General features: G+C 32.7%; 4 protein-coding genes and 1 non-coding gene across 6 annotated transcripts; 3 read left to right on the forward strand and 2 right to left on the reverse strand.

Annotated features, from left to right (window-relative positions):
* The first annotated feature begins 944 nt into the window (after positions 1 to 944).
* LOC131603998 (pterocarpan synthase 1) lies at positions 945 to 1704 on the forward strand. Its single transcript, XM_058876483.1, has one exon. It carries the CDS (start codon positions 966 to 968, stop codon positions 1500 to 1502), a length of 537 nt encoding a protein of 178 aa, XP_058732466.1. The 5' UTR covers positions 945 to 965; the 3' UTR covers positions 1503 to 1704.
* Positions 1705 to 1811: 107 nt separating this feature from the next.
* On the forward strand, positions 1812 to 1964 carry LOC131608301 (U4 spliceosomal RNA). The gene has a single exon (XR_009285570.1). It is a non-coding gene; the product is annotated as a U4 spliceosomal RNA (small nuclear RNA).
* On the reverse strand, positions 1865 to 2660 carry LOC131606035 (uncharacterized). The gene is made up of 2 exons (XM_058878322.1): positions 2634 to 2660; positions 1865 to 1948 (listed from the first exon to the last, which is right to left on the reverse strand). Exons 1-2 carry the CDS (start codon positions 2658 to 2660, stop codon positions 1865 to 1867), a joined length of 111 nt encoding a protein of 36 aa, XP_058734305.1.
* Positions 2529 to 9531, reverse strand: LOC131603997 (uncharacterized). Of its 2 annotated transcripts, none has more exons than XM_058876482.1 (7): positions 9146 to 9531; positions 7733 to 8140; positions 7567 to 7659; positions 6936 to 7169; positions 6459 to 6561; positions 3611 to 3840; positions 2529 to 3158 (listed from the first exon to the last, which is right to left on the reverse strand). In XM_058876482.1, exons 2-7 carry the CDS (start codon positions 8020 to 8022, stop codon positions 2939 to 2941), a joined length of 1170 nt encoding a protein of 389 aa, XP_058732465.1. In that variant the 5' UTR covers positions 8023 to 8140; positions 9146 to 9531; the 3' UTR covers positions 2529 to 2938. The 2 variants fall into 2 exon arrangements, with proteins under 2 accessions (XP_058732465.1, XP_058732464.1); XM_058876481.1 differs by having other exon boundaries at positions 2530 to 3158; positions 7733 to 8143.
* Positions 9532 to 15410: 5879 nt separating this feature from the next.
* Positions 15411 to 16593, forward strand: LOC131606036 (protein PAL OF QUIRKY-like). The gene has a single exon (XM_058878323.1). It carries the CDS (start codon positions 15411 to 15413, stop codon positions 16461 to 16463), a length of 1053 nt encoding a protein of 350 aa, XP_058734306.1. The 3' UTR covers positions 16464 to 16593.
* The last annotated feature ends 7568 nt before the right edge of the window (positions 16594 to 24161 follow it).

Here is a 24161-nt window from a genome sequence, read left to right on the forward strand (position 1 = left end):
ATTCAATGTTTGAGACAAAAAATATAATACTACAATAGTATTACTTTTAGATAACGATACAACTTCAAATTTTTAACATAATTTCTAAATAACCAATTATGTTAAGTACCCTTATTTAAACAATTATCACAATGAAATATCTACAATATAAACATAATTAAAACGATAATAACATACCAATCAATGGTACTTCAATGTTATTAGGTGCACGTTTTTATGCACTTACCAATCAAGACTTCATTCAATTCACCCAATTGTTATTGTTTTATGACCTTTGATACTTCAAGTAGTTGTGCTTTCAATGTCAATCTCATTATGCATTGTCCTTCAAGTGTTTTAAAAAAAGTAAAATTGCATAAGTACAATGCTTGTTGTGCCCATTTTGTGGGTCTAAATCACATCACTTTGTTGTGAGAATCTTTCCCAGATATAAACACTTATTGCATTCAAAATTTGATATTGATTTGTTCTTTCATCCAGTACTTTAGACAAGAACTTGGAACATGCAATTGGTACATGTTGATAGTGACTAAGAAATTGTCCAATTATAATGTCTTCTAGCCAAAGGTCTAGTCAAAGGGTTCATTCCTACGCAGTCCGATTAAAATTCAAGATACACTTTTCTGATCTTCAAGATACTCCATAACCGACTTAGGCGTTGGAGTGTTAATTTGCAGATTCGACCTGCGCCACTATGCCAGAGATCAGCACCACCAATTTTAGAATTTTACTTCATTGATCAACACAAATTTTGGTTCCACAATGGAACATAATGTTTTTTTTTTTAATTCAAGTTGGTGTTCTAGTTGTAATCTTAGTTCATGATATTAAAAAAATGTTCAAATTTTAATGGTTTAGGTAATGAAATATGCAAAATGGATTAGGTTTTGCTAACTACTTTTGATATAACCATGATAAAATGAAGTAATATGAAAGAACACAAATCTTAAAAAAAACATCACATAATGTTGTCTAGGATCATATTCTGCACTGCAGTTACATTAGCAACAATAACAGTAATTGTTTTGGCTTTAGTATCACCTGTTTCACACAACAAGATCCATTCAAAACCATGGCTAGATCTATCTCTCTACATTCAACAACCTCAAAACATAACAACCTCAAATACACATGCTGTTCCAAGGGAAGAAGCCGGTGCATTCGTGTTTCACCGTGTACTTACGGAAGGCCCCGAGAACACTTCGAAGGTTGTAGGAAAAGCACAAGGTTTCATAATTCCCGTGGAACGGTTTCAGCAATCGGAATTCAATGTTTTGTATCTGACTTTTGATGCACCGGATCATTCAGGTAGCTTGAGTGTGGAAGCAGTGAAAGATAAGGATAGAGAAGAGTTTAAGGTTGTAGGAGGAACAGGTTCATTTGCATTTGCTCATGGTGTTGCTGTTTTTAGTCAAACAGATGGAAAAAGAAGCGATGAAGGTTTGATTTATCATGTTAAACTTGAGCTTGAATTCCCAAATCATTCTCGAAAGTTACATTGATGGAGCAGAGTTTTTGGTTTTTAGTTCATTTTTGGTTGCTGATTCTTTCTTATGAGAAGAATTTTAGCTGAATCTTTGAGTTTATATACATGTTAATCATGATTTTATGATTAATAATATGTTGTTGTAATTTGCTGGAGTAGTTTGGTTATTTGTTTATAAAGTATTGTGTTTAATTTTGTTGGGTGGTTTTTGAGACTTGTTTGTGAGTATTTAACTGAATTCTTATCAAAGTCCCACATCGGCCAGGTTAAATGGAAGCGAGGAATAGAGTGTATGTAAATAGAAGCAGCGAAATTTGTTGAAAGTATCTTTGCGCTTGGGGCAATGACGCAGCTAGTGAGGTACTAACCGAGGCGCGTCTATTGCTGGTTGAAAACTATTTCCAAACCCCCTCTTAGGCCTGGGCTTTGCTTAGGCCTTCGAGAATTTCTGGAAGGGCTCCCTCATTTGGGTAAAGCCCTACAATCCCTAGTTAAATTTTCTTTATTAAATTAAAAATTTAATTAAATTAATAATTTCATAGTTTTATTGTACTGCACGGTAAAGAAATTCAGGCGATTGTTAGGCGGTTTATGAAAGTCATTTTAGGTTAATTTGAGCTATAATAAAGAGTCCATGTCTTGACAGAAAAATTGCCCTTAGCTAAACAAAATCTGGATTTGTGTCCAGAAGTTATTGTTCATAATTACTTCTAATATAATTAATTAAAATAAATTCATACATGTCCCCTCTAGGGTCTTGCAATAATGTGACTTGTCAAGGTAAGGAAAAAGTTGACTCGTCAAGTGAGAAAAATCTGTTAGATTTGCAATTTTGGGTACTGGCATTAAAAAGTAATTGTTTGAATATTCGGTTCAAATTTTAAATCATTTTTTATCATTTTAAATGAATAAAAATATAAATTTTTAAGTGAAAAATAACACTTATATAGACAATGAACAAAAATATAAGCAAAAGTTTACTAAATTTACTATTAATACAATTTCTTGGAGAATATGACATTATGCTACTTCACATTCAAATGTATCTCAGAGATGGTACATTTATCTTCCAACTTAGCATGAAATCTCAAGTTCAAAGCTCATGAATGTGTCAACTTTAAAACTGTAATGAGAGCTTAGTTGTTACAGAGAAATCATGGATAAAAGTCTCCATTTTTTTCTTCAATTAAGACTGAAGTTATGTCGTCACACACCTGATTAAAATTAAATATTTTTCTTTGATAAAGACGGAACTTGTATCTGATTTACAGTGAGACAAGTGCTTAAAGGTAATGAATAAATTAAAATTTTCCTGTAGCTAACTTCATAATTTACAACACAAATTAATCACTCATTTTGGCTCAACAAAAATTTCTTCCTGAGGATTCCGACCTTAGAAAGTTCTTTTCAATATCATGTGATTTGTATACTAATAGTAGTCGTATGTATGTCTCAACAAGTATCATCCCCATCGTAAACAGGTATCTGCCATTTTTTTGTATTCTTTTTTGGGTCATCACAAAGGCTAAGATCTGTCTCATCTTCCTTGAATGTTTTAATGAACTTTTTAGCACCCGCCAATATAAGCCTCTCGATCATGAATAATTGGTAATTATTCTCAATCACTGGATCTATTATATGGCTATAGTTTGATGAATATGCCAATTTATACCTGCAAATTTGAATCACAAGAGCATAGTCAGCATTTCATGCCAGCTGAACGCTTCCTTCGTAAATTAAAGCATGCCAGTTTCAGATACATAATTTCTATAAAGAACATGGTTAGATATGATCAAGTGACCATTAGCCGTAAAATCTGACTGCAAACTATAAATAATCCAACATAAAACAGATGAGGGGCATTATAAAATAAAACTAGCAGAGAGAATAAGATTGTAACTTAAAAATGCATTGAGTTGTTTTGAGTTCAACAAGGATACAGTGAAATGACTATTCACATGCTCTACATTTATTGATAAACAAAATCAAATTTATACAAAATTAAACACAAATGTTTCTATTACTGTCAAACTACTGAACATGCTTTGTGCTGTCAAAGAAAATCATTGTGTATATTTCTAGGAATCCTCTCCTCCCCCTTGATAAGAACAAGAAAACAGTTACCTGACAGAAAGCGGTGAAAAAAACCCTGGAATCCTTTCATTGGAAGCAATAAACAAGGTTCTTCCAGGTGCAACCCACTTTGCTATTCTACAACGAATAAACTCAGGGCGGGTATCCCTATCAAGGTGTGGATGCAGGGTCCTTGACACGCCAAACCTGTCCTTCCTAGTTTTTATTTTATCTCCACGACGAACATGGATGGCATCATAATCACCAAGTTGTGCTTTGATCTGTGAGCAAGTGTTTCATTAGAAATCACAGTGTGTAACAAAGAGAGACTGTTCAATTGTAATGCCCACAGTTTTGACATGTAAAGCATATTATAATCAACATTTGAAGTTCTGCAGGTTAACTAGATAAATTTCTATAAAGCATAGACACCGACACGTCGACACCAGTAATAATTTGAGAAAATTACACATTTGAATTTAATTACATGTCTCGGTGTCGGGCACTTCCAATGCAAGCCCCCAGGGTCACCATAGATTATCTTTTGGGATGCTTGTGTTTTTTCTTTTCTAATCTTGATTTTGATAGGACTCAACTTAGAATCTAAGGAAATGAAGAAATCAGAATAGAAAGTATGACAATCACTGTATACGGATGATAACAAACAGAATCAAGGTGATTTTGGATGTGAATTGTATGAATGCAGAAAGAAAAATATAGTGTGATAAGCTAGGCAATTCGAGAAGCCTAGGATCTCCCAAGAATAACTGACAAATTCCAGCCTACCCCTCTTTCACACGTTCCCTCCATTTTATTCATCTAGACCCACTTTCTCTCTCATCACATCTTACACACCCGGTCACCTCAGCAACTTATTTACTAGTGTGCACTCCTATTCCCTGCTTCCCCACTTTTCTCTTCCCCACGTACACCCTACCATATCTATCAGATTCGCAGGAGGCCAAAAAGGAAGCAACAAAATGATGGGTGGAAGCTCCCAGAAAGTAATGCTAAGGCACAGACTTGCTATCAAAAAGAAGTTAGGAAGGGCAGCCCCGACTCAACTGTGGTCGGGATTAGCTATCCAGACCGCAAGCACGTTACCTTTCACAATACTTGTGTCTCCCACTGCCATTTGATCTAACAATGGATGGTCATGACAATCTGGTAGCAGGGATGCAAATGCAATCAAGTCAGTTCCTTATAAACCAAGTTAACAGAAGCTAAAGAATCACACTCAAGCTAGAACATGGGAAATCCTCTCCGCCAAGCCATAACTAAAGCAGATCATATTCCCCCGATTAACAAATGAGGAAGGGTGAAGATGCTATTTCCACTTCTACTTGTTTCCATTTCTAGGGAGTTACCCTATTGGTATGCATAGACGCTAGACAATCTTCTAGACAATCTTTTTCATTATTCTTTTTTTTTTTTTTTCTCTTTTGGAAATGCCTTCAATTCCCCAGAGTTTTCCATTTTATTAGAGATATGGACTTGCAAAAAATAACTGCATATAGTAACAACTGAACCTGAACTCAATTCCAAGAATATTTTTCGTTCATGTATAGCAAATATCGTGGGAGTGTGGGGTGTAAAGAACCAAACCATAACCCGATGAATCCGAAGATCCAATTCAATCCAGCCCAGGTTTTTTTTCCATGTTCGGCTTCAAACCAAATAAACTTGACCTCTATTGGTTTGGTCATCAGTTTCACATTATTCAAAACCACTCACCCGAAAATTGAACCAAAATACTATATACTATATTTATATATTTCTTATACCTCCCACTAAATTAGCAGTGCTATTTAAAAAGAGTTGTACTTATGTATTTTTCAATCATTATACTATTCTCTCATTGTAGCTCACCTACCTGTTTTAACAGAGTATAAAAACTCTAGTGTTTAATTTTTTATGTATTTATAAAGCAGGGTTATTAATTTATTAATATCTCAACCCGATTGAACCAAACCAATCCATTCTTCATCGATTTTGGCTTGATCTGGATTTTGTGAAAACATATTGTAAAAACCAAACCAGACTGACTATTTTAAATTGGTTCCGATTTTTTTCTTTCCAAAAAACCAAACCGACAGGAAAAATACCAAACCATTCTTGCTTCTTTCACTTAGTTCTTCTTACTTGCCCTGATTCTATCCTTTTCTCCTCCTAGACTGAAAAAAAAAAACAGGGCAAGGGAGTACAGAGGTGACGGTGGTAGCCCATTGGCCACAGCCCCAAAGTTCTAGAAAATTGCTTCATTGATCTTATGCATTAAGAGATTCATAAAAGATAGATAGACGACTTGGTAGAACAGCTTCAATAAAATTCGATTACAATTTGGGAATATAAAGTACATCAGAAAAGTAAAGTGTTGAATGGTCAGGTCCATGACCAATTGCTGATAATGCAACAAGCTAGCTTGCAAAAAGATGCATGTTTCAAGGTTAAGGTTAACAAATCCTCTAGTCTACCTCCAGGTTCTAGTTGATACTCTCTGTTCCTATTTACTTGTCATTTTAGGGCTTTTCACACATAACAAGACAATAAATAAATTCTCTTACTATTATATAACTATTTATTTTTCCCTATATTACATTTAATAATTTATCATCTATTTCTCTCTGCAATAAATAAATAAAGGTAATATTGACAAAAGTAGTAATTAATGTTGCATTGATCTTTGAAAACTAAGAGTAAATAGGAACTTAAACTTTCTGCAAATGCGACAAGTAAAAAGGAACGGAGGGTAATTTCCAAATCCAATACAGGAAAGCAAAAAGTATTAACATTATAACAATTATATGCTCTAAGTAATAGATTTAAAATCCAATGTAAAATTAGATTTATTCTACATGTACTATATGTTAAGAACCAAGAGGTAATGAATGAAGGGTACCTTTTCTGCGGCATCTCTTAGTTTTTTTGAGGCCATTGAGGGTAGAAATGAATATGGTAACATTATAGCACTACGGTTGTTTCGATCCTTGCATTCCATAAACCTGGAAGGCCACCATTAGCACTTCAAAATTCAGAAGAATCTCTGCTCGTAGCATATAACAATTTATTATGTTATGAGCAATCATCTTCATAGTAGAATCACTATGGCAGTTTGTAAGGCATGATTCACATCACACCTCAACTAGGTGAGTTATAATACAAATAAAACTTTGAAGTCAAGTACATCAAGCATATGGTGAGTTCATAATTAGACATTAGCCATATCATGTCCATTAGTTTTAAATTTAATAGCTTATGTAAATCTCTCTATATTCTAGACATCATCGACCTCAATTTTCAATATAATCAAATAAAAATGGTGCATCTAAGCATACTTGAATGAACAATTAGGAAAAAAGAAAGAGAAGAAACTTACCAAGAAAGAGGGCTGGCAGTTCTGTTTATGAGCAACAACTCAGAGTACTGATTGTTTTCTTTAAGCTCAACACGACTAACTCCTGCCACGTGAGCAACACCTCTAGCTCCAAGCTTCATGCTGGTCGATAGAACCTTATACCATTCTTTTGAGTTGTCAAAAATCACAGGGACAGTCTCAGACATGAGTTCTGCATCATATAAAGAGTCCATGGCACAAGAACTTGCCGCCCACCTGTAAGGGATAAACAAGGGTAGCTAAATGTGTGTCTTCTGAAAACAACTGCCACGTACTTCGTTTTATTTTTAACATCAGTGTAAAACCAGTTTACATTGAAACTAGTTTACACTGACGGTTCATATCCTTATTTCTCTAATAAATAATTTACGAAGCAAAAAAACATATGATTTAAAGGATACACACTGTTAGTGCAATTCAATGAAAACTCACTAGTCTGCCACATCACCCCACTTTTGTGCGGGTAGTTTGAAATTAGTGGTATGACATGAAGAAATGGCGGCATTTCGTTGGTTGTCCGTGTAAAACTGTTGTACACTAACTGTGTATGTCCATTAAACTCAAGAACATAAACAATGATGATTTGAATGGTGAAAGAAAAAAAGAATCTTACTGATCCTCCGAAGTAGCATTAGTTGAACGATGAAGGATCCCTTTCTTGTTATGTATAGGATTGATACACATCCTAGACGGCATAACAAAAGTTCTGCAATTCCAAAAACTTATGAACCAAACCTTAGGAAAATAATTAAGAAATATGAATTTAAAAGTTGATATACCTCCGAAGATAGGCAGCTTCTTCGAGGGCGCACCTAAGGCTGGATTCTTGATGACCCAAACCCTCGCAGGATCCACAGTGTTTTCCAGGGCAATCGATCCGTGTGCCCCAATACAGGTACTTTCTGTCATTGGTAGAGTATTTAATGTATTGGGATTTTGGGGAATCAGTTGTGAATACAACTGAGGACAGTAGGAACAAAAGAGCTATTGCACACACGATTGCGCCCAACACTACAATTCTGGATCCCACTGCCTTTGGTTTCCCCTTTAAGGATCTGTTAAATGCCATTGGATTGGATTAAGTAATGAGCGTTGATTTAAGACTTTGGCGAGGAATGCATTTGTTTGTTTGTGTTTAATGTCTGTTTAATTGGTTCTGACTCGCGTGCCGAGCATCCGCAGCAGAACTGCTATAATGTAGCATACATGAAATAAAGTTATATATAATTATTTAAGAAACATTTGGCTGCATAATTTATCAAGAAACATGTTTAGTTCAAGAAACCTAATGCCGCATAATTCAGGAAATTGAATCTATTATAAATTTCTGGGGCAAAAAAAACAATGAAGTAATATGTGAAACTCCAAAAAGAACCAATCTGATGAAGGTGCAAGCAATAACTAAGTAAATCACGAATGTGAAAGAAAGTATCGCGAACTAACTCAATCACGAAATGTGGATGTGAGAACGGCGTAGACGTGATACATGAAGATGTGAATCCCGAGTGAAAATAAAAAAATCAGGACGAATGTGATTATCATGAGTGAGAATGAGAGTGACGAAGAGTGAAAAGCAAGAGTCAGGAACGATTGTGACTGTCTCAAATCAATTTGAGATTTAGGGTTTGTGTTGCAAAGGCTAAGCGAAGTTAGAGAATCACTATCACAACGGTACAGTTGCTTCCCCACCAATTTCCAGAGGGTATAAGAGATCTTTAAAAAGGTAGAGATTATAATGCCACAAAAGAAACAAATGCTTGTGTTTTTGATAAGGATAGTGACGATAATGCTAATCATCAATTCTCAACAAAGAATCTCCATTTATAATGTCATCAAAACAACACCAACAATTTTTAAGAACCTGCCTTTCACAGTAAGATTATTTATCAATTAATTTTTTATATGTTAGTATACATCAAAAAAAAAACTTTTTTGAAATACCAACTTCTTATAAGTATGTCATAATCAACTATTTTTATGTTGTAACAAGAAAATCTTGCGTTCTCTTTGGATGAGTAAAAACAAGATGAAACAAATTTAACAAAGGTAGAAAAGTAGTGTAAAAGGTTAAAAATGCCCTCATATTAAGGTATGTATGTGTCTCTTAATAGCAATATTGCTACTCGTGTATTAATAAGAAGCAGTGGTGAATGGTACAAGTAATCTAGTGTGAAATTTGAAACTATGAATACCTTGTGAAGATGTAAACTAAATCGCGAACAATGGCCACAATCTGAAGCGTGAAGTAGGTTCTTGCGAGCGAACCAACTCAAGTGAGAGTCGTGATTATACTAAATCAATTTGGGATTAGGGTTTGTGTCGCATATGATTATGACTGTTTGTGATTGTTGGAAAACATCAATGTTGTTGTTAAGAGGAAGAAGACGAAGAAGAGAAGAAGGAGTGGAGGGTTTTCAGCGGGAAATTGGTTGCTTGCAGGGAAGAAAATGGTTGCTTCCGGTGGTGTTTCAGTTTGTTTTACGGCGAGTTGGTGACTCACTCGCCGAGTTGGCTCCGTGCTAGATCTGTTTTTTTTTCAATGAAAAGTGCTCTGTTTTTTTACATGATTGAGAGGGTAACATACTAACAATTAACACATCCTTTTCTTGTTTATTTTTTGGTAATATATATATTACTCATTTTAATTTTTATGTTTCAAACTTCATTTCCATTGTTCTGATTTTTTTTATTCATTTAATACATTTATTTAAAATGAAAATGCGATATTTAATTTTAAACTATTCCAAATAATGTCAATTAATAAAAAAAATATCAGAATTGCCTACATATTTCAACATAAATTGATTCATCTTTGACTATTTTTTATAGTCATTTCTTCAATTCTAAATTATATGAATGTAATTTGTTGATTCAGGTTCAATATTGATAAAATCACACTCACTTCTCTAATATATATTAAAATGAAATCGACATTCCATCTAATTTTTAGTAATAGTTGAAAATCATAAATATATGACATTTATTTACGATTTTTGATTTTGATGTGTCATTATCTTTGTTGTGGTAATATATATATATATATATATATATATATATATATATATATATATATATATATATATATATATATATATATATATATATATATATATATATATATATATATATATATATATATATATATATATATATATATATATATATATATATATATATATATATATATATATATATATATATATATATATATATATATATATATATATATAATGAAAAGGAGTGTAGTGTGAGTGTAATTTTTCTTTCAATATTTAATGATACTATTTATTTGTATTTATATGTTAAGTAATTAAACAAATTGTTTATATTTATAAATATATCATTTATTTATTAAAAAAATTCTCTCCAACTCAATTTTATCAAATTCATTTTAGATCAATTTAATTTTATTAATCTCGTATACATAATAGGTGTACATTTGGATTAGCTTTTCGATCACCAATTTTACATTTCAATACAAATTTTGATGTGATTTTGTGAAGTTCTAAATGAATGTTTCTGATTTATTTTGACTTGATTTCTAAAGTTTTTAAACACTCAGATATAGGGTATGGATCTTGATTCCGATAGGGTATTGGATGGCCTTAGTGTTGTGATTTTGTATCTTGACTTTAGCGATTTTACTAGAAAGGACATTGTCCCTCCTAAAGCACAACATGGTTTGTCGAGTACCCTTTTTAGTAAAAGTGTTTAGAACATGGATGTAAAGTTTGACATGACCACAAGACAAAAATCAATTTTCGATTGTTTGTAAACAACACATGCTCAAGATTTTCTCCATGTTATTACTATTAACAATCTACGACAGCATATGTCTTAGTAGAGTATTGTACCATCCTTAAATATCGGCTTATGTTTCCCAGATTTCATGTTGACGAGCTTTGTCTTGTTTGTCGTAATGCATGCTTGGATACATTTGGGAAACGCGATATTCATTGCAAGGAGCTTCCTGTATTCAAATACCGACATGACTTTGTTAAGGATGTCATATTTAATATATTTAGGTGTTCAGGGGTATCTATGAAAAAATAGGCATCTGTGAATTTCTTATTTGGCCCACAGGAGGGAAGACCGACCTTAGGTCAGCTGATGTTCTGGTGTATGAGTGGATATGAGGGAAACATGCATGTGAAGACTTGATCAAGATTTCGCCGTTGATGGGACTGAGGACTGGAGATTTTATTGTGGAACATGCAATTCTATAAGCCACTTTAAGAAAAGTGGTCAAACATGAGAAAACATGTTTTCATACTATTTGTCTTTGACACGTTTGTTTTCATAGCAATATTGTGTCATTTAGGATAATAAATATAGTTTTTAAGAGAATTCGTTTTGTCATCTAAAAAAGAGTAGCGGCGTAGTATGTTGTATGTTTGGATGTTTGGATTATATTAAAAATTGAATTTGAAATGAAAACACACTTCTACTAAATATTTTTATATTGTATCAAGAAATATAATAAATTCGTTTCCTAGAATAAAATAAAAGAACCAAAAATCTGATTGAACTATATTATCTATGCAAATTTTTAAATTTATTCTAAAATTATTAATTAATATTCGCGAATATTTATTAGATATTGTAGAAAATGCGTAACATAATTGAGATATAGGGAAAAGCTAACATGTGCCCCAAGGACACAAGTTAATAAGACATTTATAGAAATTTTATTTTGAAATGCGTGCATTCAATATATCGAAACTTTAAATATGACTTTATTGCATTTAATTATATTTAACTTTTTCTAATTATAGTATCCTTAACATGTGCCCTTAGGGCACATGTTAGCATGACCCTTGAGATATATTGGTTTTTAAAAAAATTAGTGCACTTTAAATTTTTTTAAAGAGAAACTTATAAAATAATTTTAAAAAAACTCAGGCTCTTATATTTAATTACATTTAGAGATAAATATAATATTAATTGAAATGTATTATCAAGGGTAAAAATGTTTTTATTACGCCAGTATACTAAAATAGTTAGATTTTTAAAATTATTTGAGGTTTATCTTGACTATTATTGAAGTCATGCTTATGAATGACTGTGTTCAGTGACGACTATGTAAAACTTTACTTTGCATCACAATTAAACTAAAAAAATTACGTTTGGTTGGTAAAAAAAGTATTTATTTTAACTTTGTTGGTATTTTAATTGTACTGTTATATTTGTGAGTATCTTAAATAGAGGTAGGCGCCTTTGCCCAAGAATAGTGTCGCTTAGGCGATATCCTCATAAGGACAGAGGACTCGTTATTGGCACCGATGACGTGTGTAATGTCATTATTCAAAGAAGATAGAGAGTCCGCCACTACCTCCTTGAAGATTAGGTGGTCAACAACTTCTCCTAATAATGAGGGAGTGGTTGTCGCCCCTAAGGGTTATCCAAATCATAGACCCAAAAGGCCTATATAAATACCTCTCCCTCGAGGAGGAGGGAAAAATCTTAAGTCATACAAATCACACCTTACATACGCTTATACCTAAGCACGCCACTTAATAACAAAGTCTCGCCTCACGTGAACAAGACTTCTAAACAACCACGAAACACAACCATAGAGGGCTTCTCGCCACCGTGAGAAAATCCTAACCATCATACAACGTAATATACCTACTAAGGCCTCTGAGTGTCATTTCCTTTTGCAGGGGAAAAACGTGAACCTGTACTTTTTTACCAGTATAGTGGCGACCCAATAAAACTAACATGGGCCTCACCTTCATCATCATCACCCTACTCACTGTTAGCCTTCCCTCGTACACCTAGCCACTTTCGGACATCGTTAACAAGAGAGCTCCATCCCTTACGCCAAAAGGTACCAGTTGTAGCGGTGATGTTGCTACCTTGGCGGAGATGCATGCCGACATGGACGAATTATGCTACTATAAGCAGACATTGGAGGACAAAGTCCACAATATTAGACAACACCAACAGTCGTCCACTCCCCTAGAGGAAATGAAACTATTGGACTCCTAGTCACTCTTTTATGAGATATGGGGGGCATATGCCCTCGAGGGATTCAAACTTGCCTCCATGGTCAAATTTGATGAGTGCAATAATTCTTATGAGCATGTCGCCTCTATCAACACACAGATGTCCATCACAGGAGCATCTGACTCCCTGATGTGCAACCTGTTATCTGGAACTTTCAGGGACGCCGTCCTAGAATGGTATATGAGTTTACCCCGAGGGTCACCAGTTCGTTGTCGGTCATCGAGGGAAAATATCCACCACCCGTCTGTTCAACATACACCATGGTCCACCGGAGTTGGTGAGGGACTACCTCGCCTAGTTTGATGAAGCCACTATCAGGATCGTCCCACCAAACTAAGAAATGTTTGTGGGGGCGTTCCAAAACAGACTCAAGGCATGACACTTTAATTAATCTCTCGCCCAGAAGCCAATGCTATCATTGGCTCAAGTGGTCACCAAAGCATAGTGCTACATAAAAGGCAATAAGAGCAACCCTAAAATGAAGGCACAAGATGTGAAGAAGCGTGTTCTAAATGCCAAAGGTTCACACCACTAGAGGAAAAGCAATTAAACCTCCCCTATAAAGAACATGACTGCCTTCAAGAGGTTCTTTGTCTACATAACATCCATACGTCGCCCGCTCCAAAAGCAAATGTAATGGATCCTGAACTGGAAAGATGGTGCAAGTTCCATAGTGTCAATAGACACCATATTACAGATTGTTATTAGCTCAAGAAGGAAATTGAGAGACTGATCCAGGAGGGACACCTTAAGAAATATGTAAAGGGCGACTCTTCCCACGCGTCATACAAGTCTAATTCCCGAGGGCGAGATGATGTAGGAAGCTCTACGCCTAATAAAATAAAAAGAGGTATCCTAACGCAATGGTAGTAATGTTATGCGCCACAAGTTCAACACCACTGCAGGACGATTCTCCGGGGGCAAGGAGACTGATTCGCTCGCCAAATATTGAACTTAGAACACCTCACAGACGCCAAGTCTGAAGGTGAAACACAAGCTCTAAAAGTTACAATCGCCTTTGGAGAGAAAGATGGAATTCATCCTCACAACGATGACCCCATGGTCATTACCGTCAAGTGCGACGAATGGGATATTAAAAGAGTACTCATTGACCAGGAGAGTTATGTAGACATTATGTACTAGAAAGCGTTTGAAAGACTTCCCCTCAACCCATAAGACTTAAAATCTTTCAAAGGCTCGTTGGCCAGATTCTCTAGAAAACATGTGCAAGTAAAATGATACATCACCTTGAAGATTACTTTTGGAAAGCAGGATCAATCTAAAGAAATAAAGGTCAGGTGGTAATTTATCATTGATGCTTCCCTCTTCCTACAATATAATTACAAGCTCTAGGGAGGCCACCGCCTCCTCGTCCACCAACTGGCCACCACTGACAACTTTAAGAAAATCTATTTGGCTCAAGTTCAGTTTGGGGTAGCGGAGGAGAACTTGCTCCTTAGTATGCTCAAAATATATTCTTGAAGTAGGCACCACCTTGCTGGTAAGCTCTGATATCTCCTTGTTTAACTCCTTTTGACGAAGAAAGACGATGTCTAGGGATTCCTTCTGAGTGGAGATATCTTTGGCATTGGCCCTTACCTCTGTTATATTCTCCTCTCACTTTTCTTATATGTTTTGGAGGGCCTTCAGCAGCTTTCATTGTAGGCATTCACATGCATTATTAGTAAATTTTGATTTATCTCTTCATAATAAAAAACAGTAATAAAATTATTAAAAAATAATAATTTTTTCAAAAAATAAAAAATAAAAAATAAATAACTTGGACTAGATTCCAATAGAGAATCCAATTTTTTTTACAGGAGTTAACATCAAAACTCTCTATCATTACTTGGTGGTTTTGTATATTTAATTTTTTTTTATTCCTGTTCTCTTTTGTAAAAAGAAAAATAAATAAATAAATGTTATATATAAAATTAGCACAGTATAACATTAACTTTGTTCTCCCCTAGTCACGGCTGTTTGGCTAAGATTAAGGATAGTATCACTCAACTCGAACAAAAAAGAAAAACAGTATCCCTCATAATTAATTTAATAATTTTTGCCGATTAATTTAATACTAACCTAGAATTATTATTGGATTGCACTTAAAATGTTGCATTCTCTAGTAAGACATCTGTATAATGATAATCTAGTAGTAGTTTGTACTAATAACATTATTGGATTACCAGGTAATCATACATACATGTTAGTCTCTCCAATAGTTGCTCCCTTGGGTTGTGTTATTCCTAAGCAGACCCTCGTGTGTTACAAGATTATCAATCCCAAGGGACAAGTAAACTCATTCCCAACTTCATTGAACTTTGTAACTTTGAAAACCAAAATTCTGCATGTGATTGTACTTACTTCAATGAATTATCCTTGCAACGATGCTAGCATTAGCATATATGAAGAAGATATGATACTGAGAATTGATTCAACTAATGTGCAATGGATTCCAAGCTCCGCCTCATGTGCAGCTACGGCGGCCACATCACGCCATTCGATAACTCACTCTTCTACATCGGCGGAGACACTCGCATAGTCTCCGTCGACCGTCACTCTTCCTTAACAAACATCTTTTCTCATCTCTCTCTGACTCTCCTTCACGGAAGAAAACCTTTCACTCTTAAATACCATCTTCCCAATGAAGACCTCGATAACCTTATCACTGTTTCCACCGACGAAGACCTCCAGAACATGATCGAAGAGTATGATCGTTTGTCTTTAAACCTTTCACCTTCACCTTCTCGACTCAGATTGTTCCTGTTTTTATCCAAACCAGAAACTGCTGTTTCGATGGGCAATTTTGATAACTCTGATGATCATGCGTGGTTTGTCGAAGCTCTCAACAACTCAGGTATTCTGTCGCGAGTGGTTTCTGATTCTGCCGCGCTGGTTGATAATTGCCTGCTCAACCTTGATGATGATGATGATCATGTTAGTGCTGCTTCAAGCAACGGCGGAGAAAATACTAATAGTACCAAGGAGCATTTGATTGATATGGATTATTCGATGCCTGTGGAAGACAAGAACAACGTTACTGTCAAACTTCCTCCAATAGAAGTTGATGATAATGATACCGCTATGTCGAATAATATAAAAAGTGAAGTATCTGATAAAAACGAGCAACATCAATTTGTCTATATTCAAGGTCAGGTTCCAATATCATCATACTACCCCGTTTATGCACCACAATCATACCAACAACTTCATCAATACCCAGTTTATGCAATGCCAATCGGACTTGGATCCATACAATCACAAAGCATATCCAATATAGCTGCTGATACGAAGGTGGCAATGGCAGTGGCACCAAATCCTGCTTTTGTGCAAATACATTCCGATCAATTTCAGCAGCGATATGTGAGTTTGCCTCAAAACCTAAATATTCATCAGACTATTTATGGTTATGAATACAATGGAGCTCAGAAAGAACAAATATACTACACACCACAACATCCTGCAGACGCAATTGCACCTCCACAGTACACCAATCCATGACCCCATCAGCTTCTGCTTCAGCACTATCAGATGTTTCAACTTGAGAGTAATGTATTGTTGATTAGCTTAATAAGTCATGGTTGTATGAATAAGCACAAAGATAAATCTCTGTGTTGGATCTGTAGTAACACATGCCTTCTATATAATTTGTTATATTAATTAATGGATATAAAAATGAAGATGCTAAATGTTAGTCTCATATCGGAAGTTTTAAAAATTAAATGAGTGAATATCATATATAAAATCAACAATGATAGCATCATAATAATTGTACTACCTAAAGTCACTCAATTGGCCAAGACAGTAGGTAGTACCATTCTAAATTAGATTAAGTTTATGCAATTGCAATGTAGGTTCCAAAGAATCCTAGTGAATGTAGGTTAAAAAGATTTTATTTTGTTGGTGCACAAAAATTCTAGTGAATGTAGATTAAAAAGATTTTATTTTGTTGGTACACAAAAATGAAGAAATTTATGAAAAACGCGGCCGCTATTATTTTTAAGAAATTTATGAAACTTTTCGTTGACATTATTATTTTTAAGGAAGAGGCGTTTATTTTTTATGAGGACGTGGAAATGGTTATGTATTCATGGTAAAAGAGTAGATTTTTGTAATTTTTACAGTTGAAATATTCTACTTCTCATTTGTTTTAGGATGTAGGGTTTTCTGTCTTGTTTCTCCTAGAAGGAGTATCCCTTATACTCCTTTTAATGGATTCATTACCTATTAAAAAAAAAGTTCAATATTTATACCACTATAAGTAATTAAATAAAACTCAAATTAAGTTGAAATAAATAACTAAATAAAACTCAAATTAAGTTGAAATGTCAATGTTGAAATTAAATGTGTTGAATTTGGATTACACTTCGACACCATCCCTTAATTCGTATTCAAGACTAAAAATTAACAACATCAATTCCATCCCTCAAGTGGATAAAGTATTCAGTCTTGATAGTTTTGGTCAAAACATCTGCAAGTTGCTTCTGAGTACTATATAGTGAACAACTTTTAGCACTCCATTATGTACTTGATTGTGCAGTAAATGAAACTTTGTGTCAATGTGTTTGCTTCTTCTATGCAACACTGGATTCTTAATAAAAACATAACTTATTTATTGTCAATCATCAACCTCACATGCTTGCTCACCTTGATCTTTAGATCATGCAATAAGTTCATAATTCAAACAACTTGACACACAGACAAAGCACCTGCAATGTACTCAATTTCACAGGTTGACAAGGCAATCAAATGTTGCTTCTTGGAGCACTAAGAAATAGGACTTCTCAGATGCTTGAAGAAATATTAAGAAATACTTCTTCTGTCAACTATGTCTCCACATTAATCAGAGTTTAAATAGCATATCAACTTTGAATCAGATTTAGCACCAGAATAAAATAAAACTCCATACCTCAGAGTTCCCTTAATATACCCCATTATCCTTACATCAGCTTGGTAATATGATCACTTTGGTTTGTTCATAAACCTACTCACCATTCAAACTGCATAGTAGATGTCTGATCCAGTGTTACAGAGATATATCAACGAGTCAACCAACTGTTTAAAAATTGTAGCATCTACATCATCACCCTTAACATTAGAACCTAGCTTGTGATTTGTTTAAGCAAGTGTGATTGCAGACTTACAATTTGTTAACTCAAATCTCTTCAGAAGCTCAAGTTCATACTTCAGGTGATACAAAATTATACCCTTCTCAGAGTATAGAATCTCCATCCCAATAAAATATACCATTTTTCCTATATCACTCATCTCAAACTCATTCATCAACACATTCTTGAATTAGACTATCTCATATGAACAACTCCCTATTAGCAATATGTCATCAACATAGAGACACACTAAAATCATATTGCTTTCAAAGGTATATTGGCATAAACCCCATACTCCCGAGTTCAAGACTCATGTCAGGTAGTAACTAGGAAGGTGATTGTATTATTGATGGAATTTTGTATCCATAAATCGTGGAATCTGATTGGCCGGAGAGAAGTATTCCATACTATGGGAAAATCCATAATTTTGTGTCCATAAACCATGGAATCGGATTGGCTGTAAGACATTCCCTGTTTTTGCGGACTATTGTGACCTGTGTCCGAAGTCGGTGGAATCAGATTGGCAAAGGAGAAATTGTTTAAGGAAACAGAGATGTGTGACCCGTGTCTATAGTCTTTGTTTTTATTGTGTGAGTGTGCATAAGTAAAACGAAGTTGAATGACTTAGCTTATGAATCAATAAGAGATCCCCTTAAAGCTGAGTGAAACCATAAGATAGGGAAATTCACCGAGATTATCATCTCACTCCACTATAATTGTTGTTTTTCAAGTGTTAATTTGCATGTTAAAGGCAAGGACAAGCTTGTTTGATGATGTTTCAAAGACTTTTGTTATCGTGATCTTTCATCGTGGATTATGTGCAAATGTGAATATTGTACATAGATCTTAGTTTGACTATACACTCTTGTATATCATGTGTCGTCGTTGTATTTTTTGTTTTAAACACGTATATATAATGTTGTCGATAGGCTCTTATGATTGTATCGGTACTAGTTTACACTATATAAAATATATATAGAATATATTTTATGTGGGTGTTACATGTAATATTATATTTTTACTATTAACTAATGATAATTCAAAAAAGAAGATAAATATTAGTCCCGCACCGAGGAGTTAAAAATATATATTAGAGAATTTCATATAAAAATTCGGCAATGATAACTAAATAAAAATTTGTACTACCTTATGTCTCAAGCGGTTGGTTAAGACTAAGTGTAGTACCATCCTAAATAGTTTAAAACTTATCTAGTTATATATTTTAAATCAAGTTGTGTATGATATTCTAGTTGCTCATGCTCCATTCAGATAAGTCCATATGCTTCACAATTTTTCTTTGTATGGTACATGCCAACAAAGTAAAATTGTATTACTTAATACCAAAAATAAGAAGGTGAATTATAATCCCACATTTAGAAATTAAAAAAAAAATGATGATGGATATAAATTGAGTGGGTGAGCTAAATTAAAATTTATACTGCGTTAAGTCTAAGTGTTGTAAACTAAGTGTTGTACTAAGTGTTGTACCATTAAAAATTAGTTGGTTAAGACTAAGTGTTGTACTACTAAAAATTAGCTTAATATTAAAAAATTTAAACTCTAACAACGTTTGGTAATTTTATAAACAATTAATATTATGTGTATGATAATCTCTCTATGTTCATTAGGAGTGTAGTATCCTATCTTGTTTTACTATTGAATAAAGTACCGATAACACAACAATGGAAGCTAAATTTTAGTCTCACACTGAGGAGTTAAAAATATAAATCAGAGAATTTTATTTATAAATTTTGCTATGAAAACTAAATAAAAATGTGTACTATCCAGTGTTTTAAAACCCGGACCGGTGATTGACCCGGTCAATGCACTGGGTCACTAGGTTAGTGGTCGAACCAGCGGGTCACTAATTAACCCGCATGATTATTGACCGGTCTCTTTAAAAAATTAAAATAATAAAACAATTTAAACATATTAAACTTAATAATAACTAATCCAAAATATAATTGATCTATATAGTATCTTAATATATTTAAATTCAATACTTATATTTATAAATATACATGTATGCTATATTATAATTCATTTAAAAATAATATTATATTTTAATATATTAAATTTAACTAAAATATTATTTTATATATCTATATATAAAAAAGAAAAACAAAATAGTACACTACTATTATTTATTTATATAGTATTATATATGGTTTTATCTCTTATTAAAGTATATCTTTCCGGATATGAAATATATATAAATTATCTTATTCTTAACAAAGAAATATTATTGACCAAACGGTTGAAACCTTGACATATGAAAGGCAGGTTGTGTGTTCGATTCTCTGTTGGGCCTTTAAATTTTTTAATTAAATATTGAAGTAGTAACAAGCTAATGGTCTAACCGGTTCACTGGTTTGATAAAAACCGGCCGGTTATACCGGTTTACACCGGTTGGGCCTTTAAATTTTTTAATTAAATATTGAAGTAGTAACAAGCTAATGGTCTGACCGGTTCACTGGTTTGATAAAAACCGGCCGGTTATACCGGTTTACACCGGTTTCTTTGCAGGTCCGGCCCTATACTTTGATCAAACCGCTCATGTTACCGGTTTCCGGTTGGACCGGTTGGACCGGCCGGTCCGGTCCGGGTTTTAAAACTCTGGTACTATCTTATGTTACAAGTGGTTTGTTAAGACTAAGTGTATTATCATTCAAAATAATTTAAAGGCTTAAATGCAATTTTAGTCCCTCTATTTATATGTTTTTTCGATTTTAGTCCCTTCATTTTAAAATCGGTGTTTTTAGTCCTTTTTTAAAGATTATTTTAGGATTTTAGTCCCCTTGAGACCAAAATTTAATGACATGGCCCTAAAGTGATGATGTGTCATTGCCACATTTAAAAAATTTAAATCCATGTCATTTTCTTTAATAATAATAATTATGTTATTTACTAAAAATACTTTATTATTATTATTAAAAATCTAAAAAAAAATAAATAATAATAATAATAAATTTTAATTGAATTAAAAAATTATAATTAAAAAGGATAATTGTAGAACATTAAATTTCCAAAATAAACTATTGAAAAAAAATTAAATCCCTAAAAACTACCATCTTCATCGTCAACTATTATTATATCAGAACTCCAAAATTAATCTTTTAAACATGACACTTTTTTTTGGATGAATGTTTCTTAAAAAGCTATCCAAATTTTGAATCCTCCGCCACTTCTTTCCAAAGCCCTTACTTCAACAATCACCACCACTCATAGTTTGAGTTATGTTCTCAGCCATTCCCTTTTCTTGTTTTTTGGGTGATTCCAACCTACTTAAAAGTTGAAACTAAATCCAAATATTTTGCGAAGCATTCCCTTTTCTCAGCCATTCCCTTTTATTGAGTAACCATTATGAAATGATCTTGAGTTTTCCAGATATACTTTTCCCACAGCCAACAACAAAACTATAATTTATTTTTTCAAAAAGAAAGTAATTGAAAAACATGGGTTGTTGAAATAGCGTGGTGGTTGTCAATGTTTATGCGTTAGTGGTTCTTCATTTCCATTTACATGAAGAAGCCAAGATTGATTGATAGATGGATGAATTTACTCCTTTGATTCTTCATGGGAGATGAACTAGCCACTTTAGGTTTGGGGTTTTACTTCTGGTATCTTTTCTTCGTTGTTCATATTTTTTTGGTTAATTGGTTTTAATTTAGAAATTGGAACGAATAAATTTATGATTTTGTTGATCATATTTTTCTGGGTTTTTTGGTTTTAATTTAGAGACTGGAATGAATAAGTTTAATCTGATCATATTTTTCTGGGTTTTTTGGTTTCAATTTAGGGATTGAAATGAATAAATTTAAATATTTAATTGATTTTTGAATTTTTAATAATAAAAAATTATTTTTAATTAAATAACATAATTATTATTATTAATAAAAATGACATGGATTTAAATTTGGTAGATATGACAATGACACATCATCATTTTAGTGCCATGTCATTAAATTTTGATCTCAAATTGGACTAAAATCATGAAATAATCTTTAAAAAGGGACTAAAAACACGAATTTTAAAATGAAGGGACTAAAATCAAAATAAAAGATAAATAGAAGGACCCAAATTGCATTTAAGCCTAATTTAAAACTTATCTGAATTTATATTTGTAAAATCAAGCTCTATATGATATTTTCAGTGCTCAATGTTACAATCACATTTTTACACTTTCGCTTTGTTAGCCGGTAAATGTCAACAAAGAAAATTGAATTACTTAAGACCAAAAATAAGACGTCGAATTATAATCCAACGAGAAATTAAGAAAATATGTAATTAAATAAAGAATATAAGTAATGTGTGTAAGCAAAATTAAATTTTGTACTACCTTTAGTCTCAGTCAATAGGCTAAGACTAAGTGTTTTACCACTCAACATTTGTTGAATACTAAATATTTTATGTGTTTGGTAATTACTCAAAACAATTAATATTATATGTATGCTAATTGCTCTAAATTTACTATAAATGTTTTGTTCTATCTCTACTATTCGAACATCTACATATAACACACAAAAAAGAGGCTAAATATTAGTCCCACACTAAAGAATTAATAATATAATTTAGAGAATTTCATATGTAAATTCTGCAATGATAACAAAATAAATTTTTTACTACCTTATATCTTAAGCGGTTGGTTAACACTAAGTGTAGTTTCATTATGTGTAGTTTCATTGTAAATAGTTTAGAACGCAAATAAATGTTTATATGTAAGATAAATCTATGATTGCTATTCCCATGGTAAAATTCTCTAATCCCTTAACGTGATATGCTTGACAATTTCTCTTTGTGTGGTAGATAACGTCTTAGTAAAATTTTGCTACTTAATACCAAAGATAAGTACTGAATTATAATCTCGTATCTAAAAATTGAAAATAAATATGTGATTAAATGATTGATATAACTAGAGAAAGAGTTAAATTAAATTTTGTACAACCTTAAGTCTCAACCTGTTGGCTAAGACTTAGTGTTGTACCACTTAATATTAAACTTTTTATACTTTAACAACATAATATTATGTGTTTGGTAATTGCTCTAAATAATTAATATTAGGTGTATTGTAATTTCTCCATGTTTATTTAGAATGTAGTATCCTATCCATTTCAACTATTGAATAATCTACTAATAACACACAAAAAGTTAAATATTAATCCCACATCGAGTTAAGAATATAGATTTGAGAATTTCATATATTCTACAATGATAACTAAATAAAAATTTATACTATCTTATGTCTCTAGCAATTGGTTAAGACTAAGTGTAGTTTCATTCTAAATAGTCTAAAATTTTTCTAAACTTATATATTTAAAATTAAGTTATGTATGATATTCTCTTTGTTCGATGTTCCAATGACATAACCTCATGCTTCACAATTTCTCTTTGTATGATAAATTTAAGAACATAAATTAGAGATTTTCTTATATACATTTTGCAATGATAGTTAAATACAAATGGTACAGAAAGACTAGGTCATAGGCCTAAAAAAACTATAAAAACCTATCAAGCAGATCTATTCAAATAAATAAGATAAATTTACTATTATTATTATTATTATTATTATTATTATTATTATTATTATTATTATTATTATTATTTATTATTATATTATATTTGCACTTTGAATTAAAATATAAAAATAAAACTTAGTTATCTTGAAGAACATATGAAAAAAAGCTGAAAAAACCTTATGAGTAATTTTATAATTTGTTTTCATAAGTTCTCGTAAACAAATAGTATCTCAAAACTCATGTTAATAGGTAAACTTGAATAAGTCAATTCAAATAAGCATCTAGACTCGTTAATCTTTTAATTTGTAAGTCTATTGAAATATTAGTTGCATTGCTTATTTACAAGTGTTCAAATAAAATAAGATTTTATATAGGCTAATCAGGCCTTCGAAAATGTCATTCTTAGGCCTAAAAATAAGCCTATGATATGCCAAATGCCAGGCTTAGGCTTTAAAATATTTAGCAGGGCATGCTTGAGTTTAGCAAAGCTTAACTCGACCTAACCTATTCCCAATCCTTGTTATATGTGATATTATCGTTGCTTAATGCTCCAATCACATAACCTCATATGCTTC

Source organism: Vicia villosa, linkage group LG5 (assembly GCF_029867415.1).
Source record: "Vicia villosa cultivar HV-30 ecotype Madison, WI linkage group LG5, Vvil1.0, whole genome shotgun sequence".
In the NCBI taxonomy this organism is placed as follows: domain Eukaryota; kingdom Viridiplantae; phylum Streptophyta; class Magnoliopsida; order Fabales; family Fabaceae; genus Vicia; species Vicia villosa.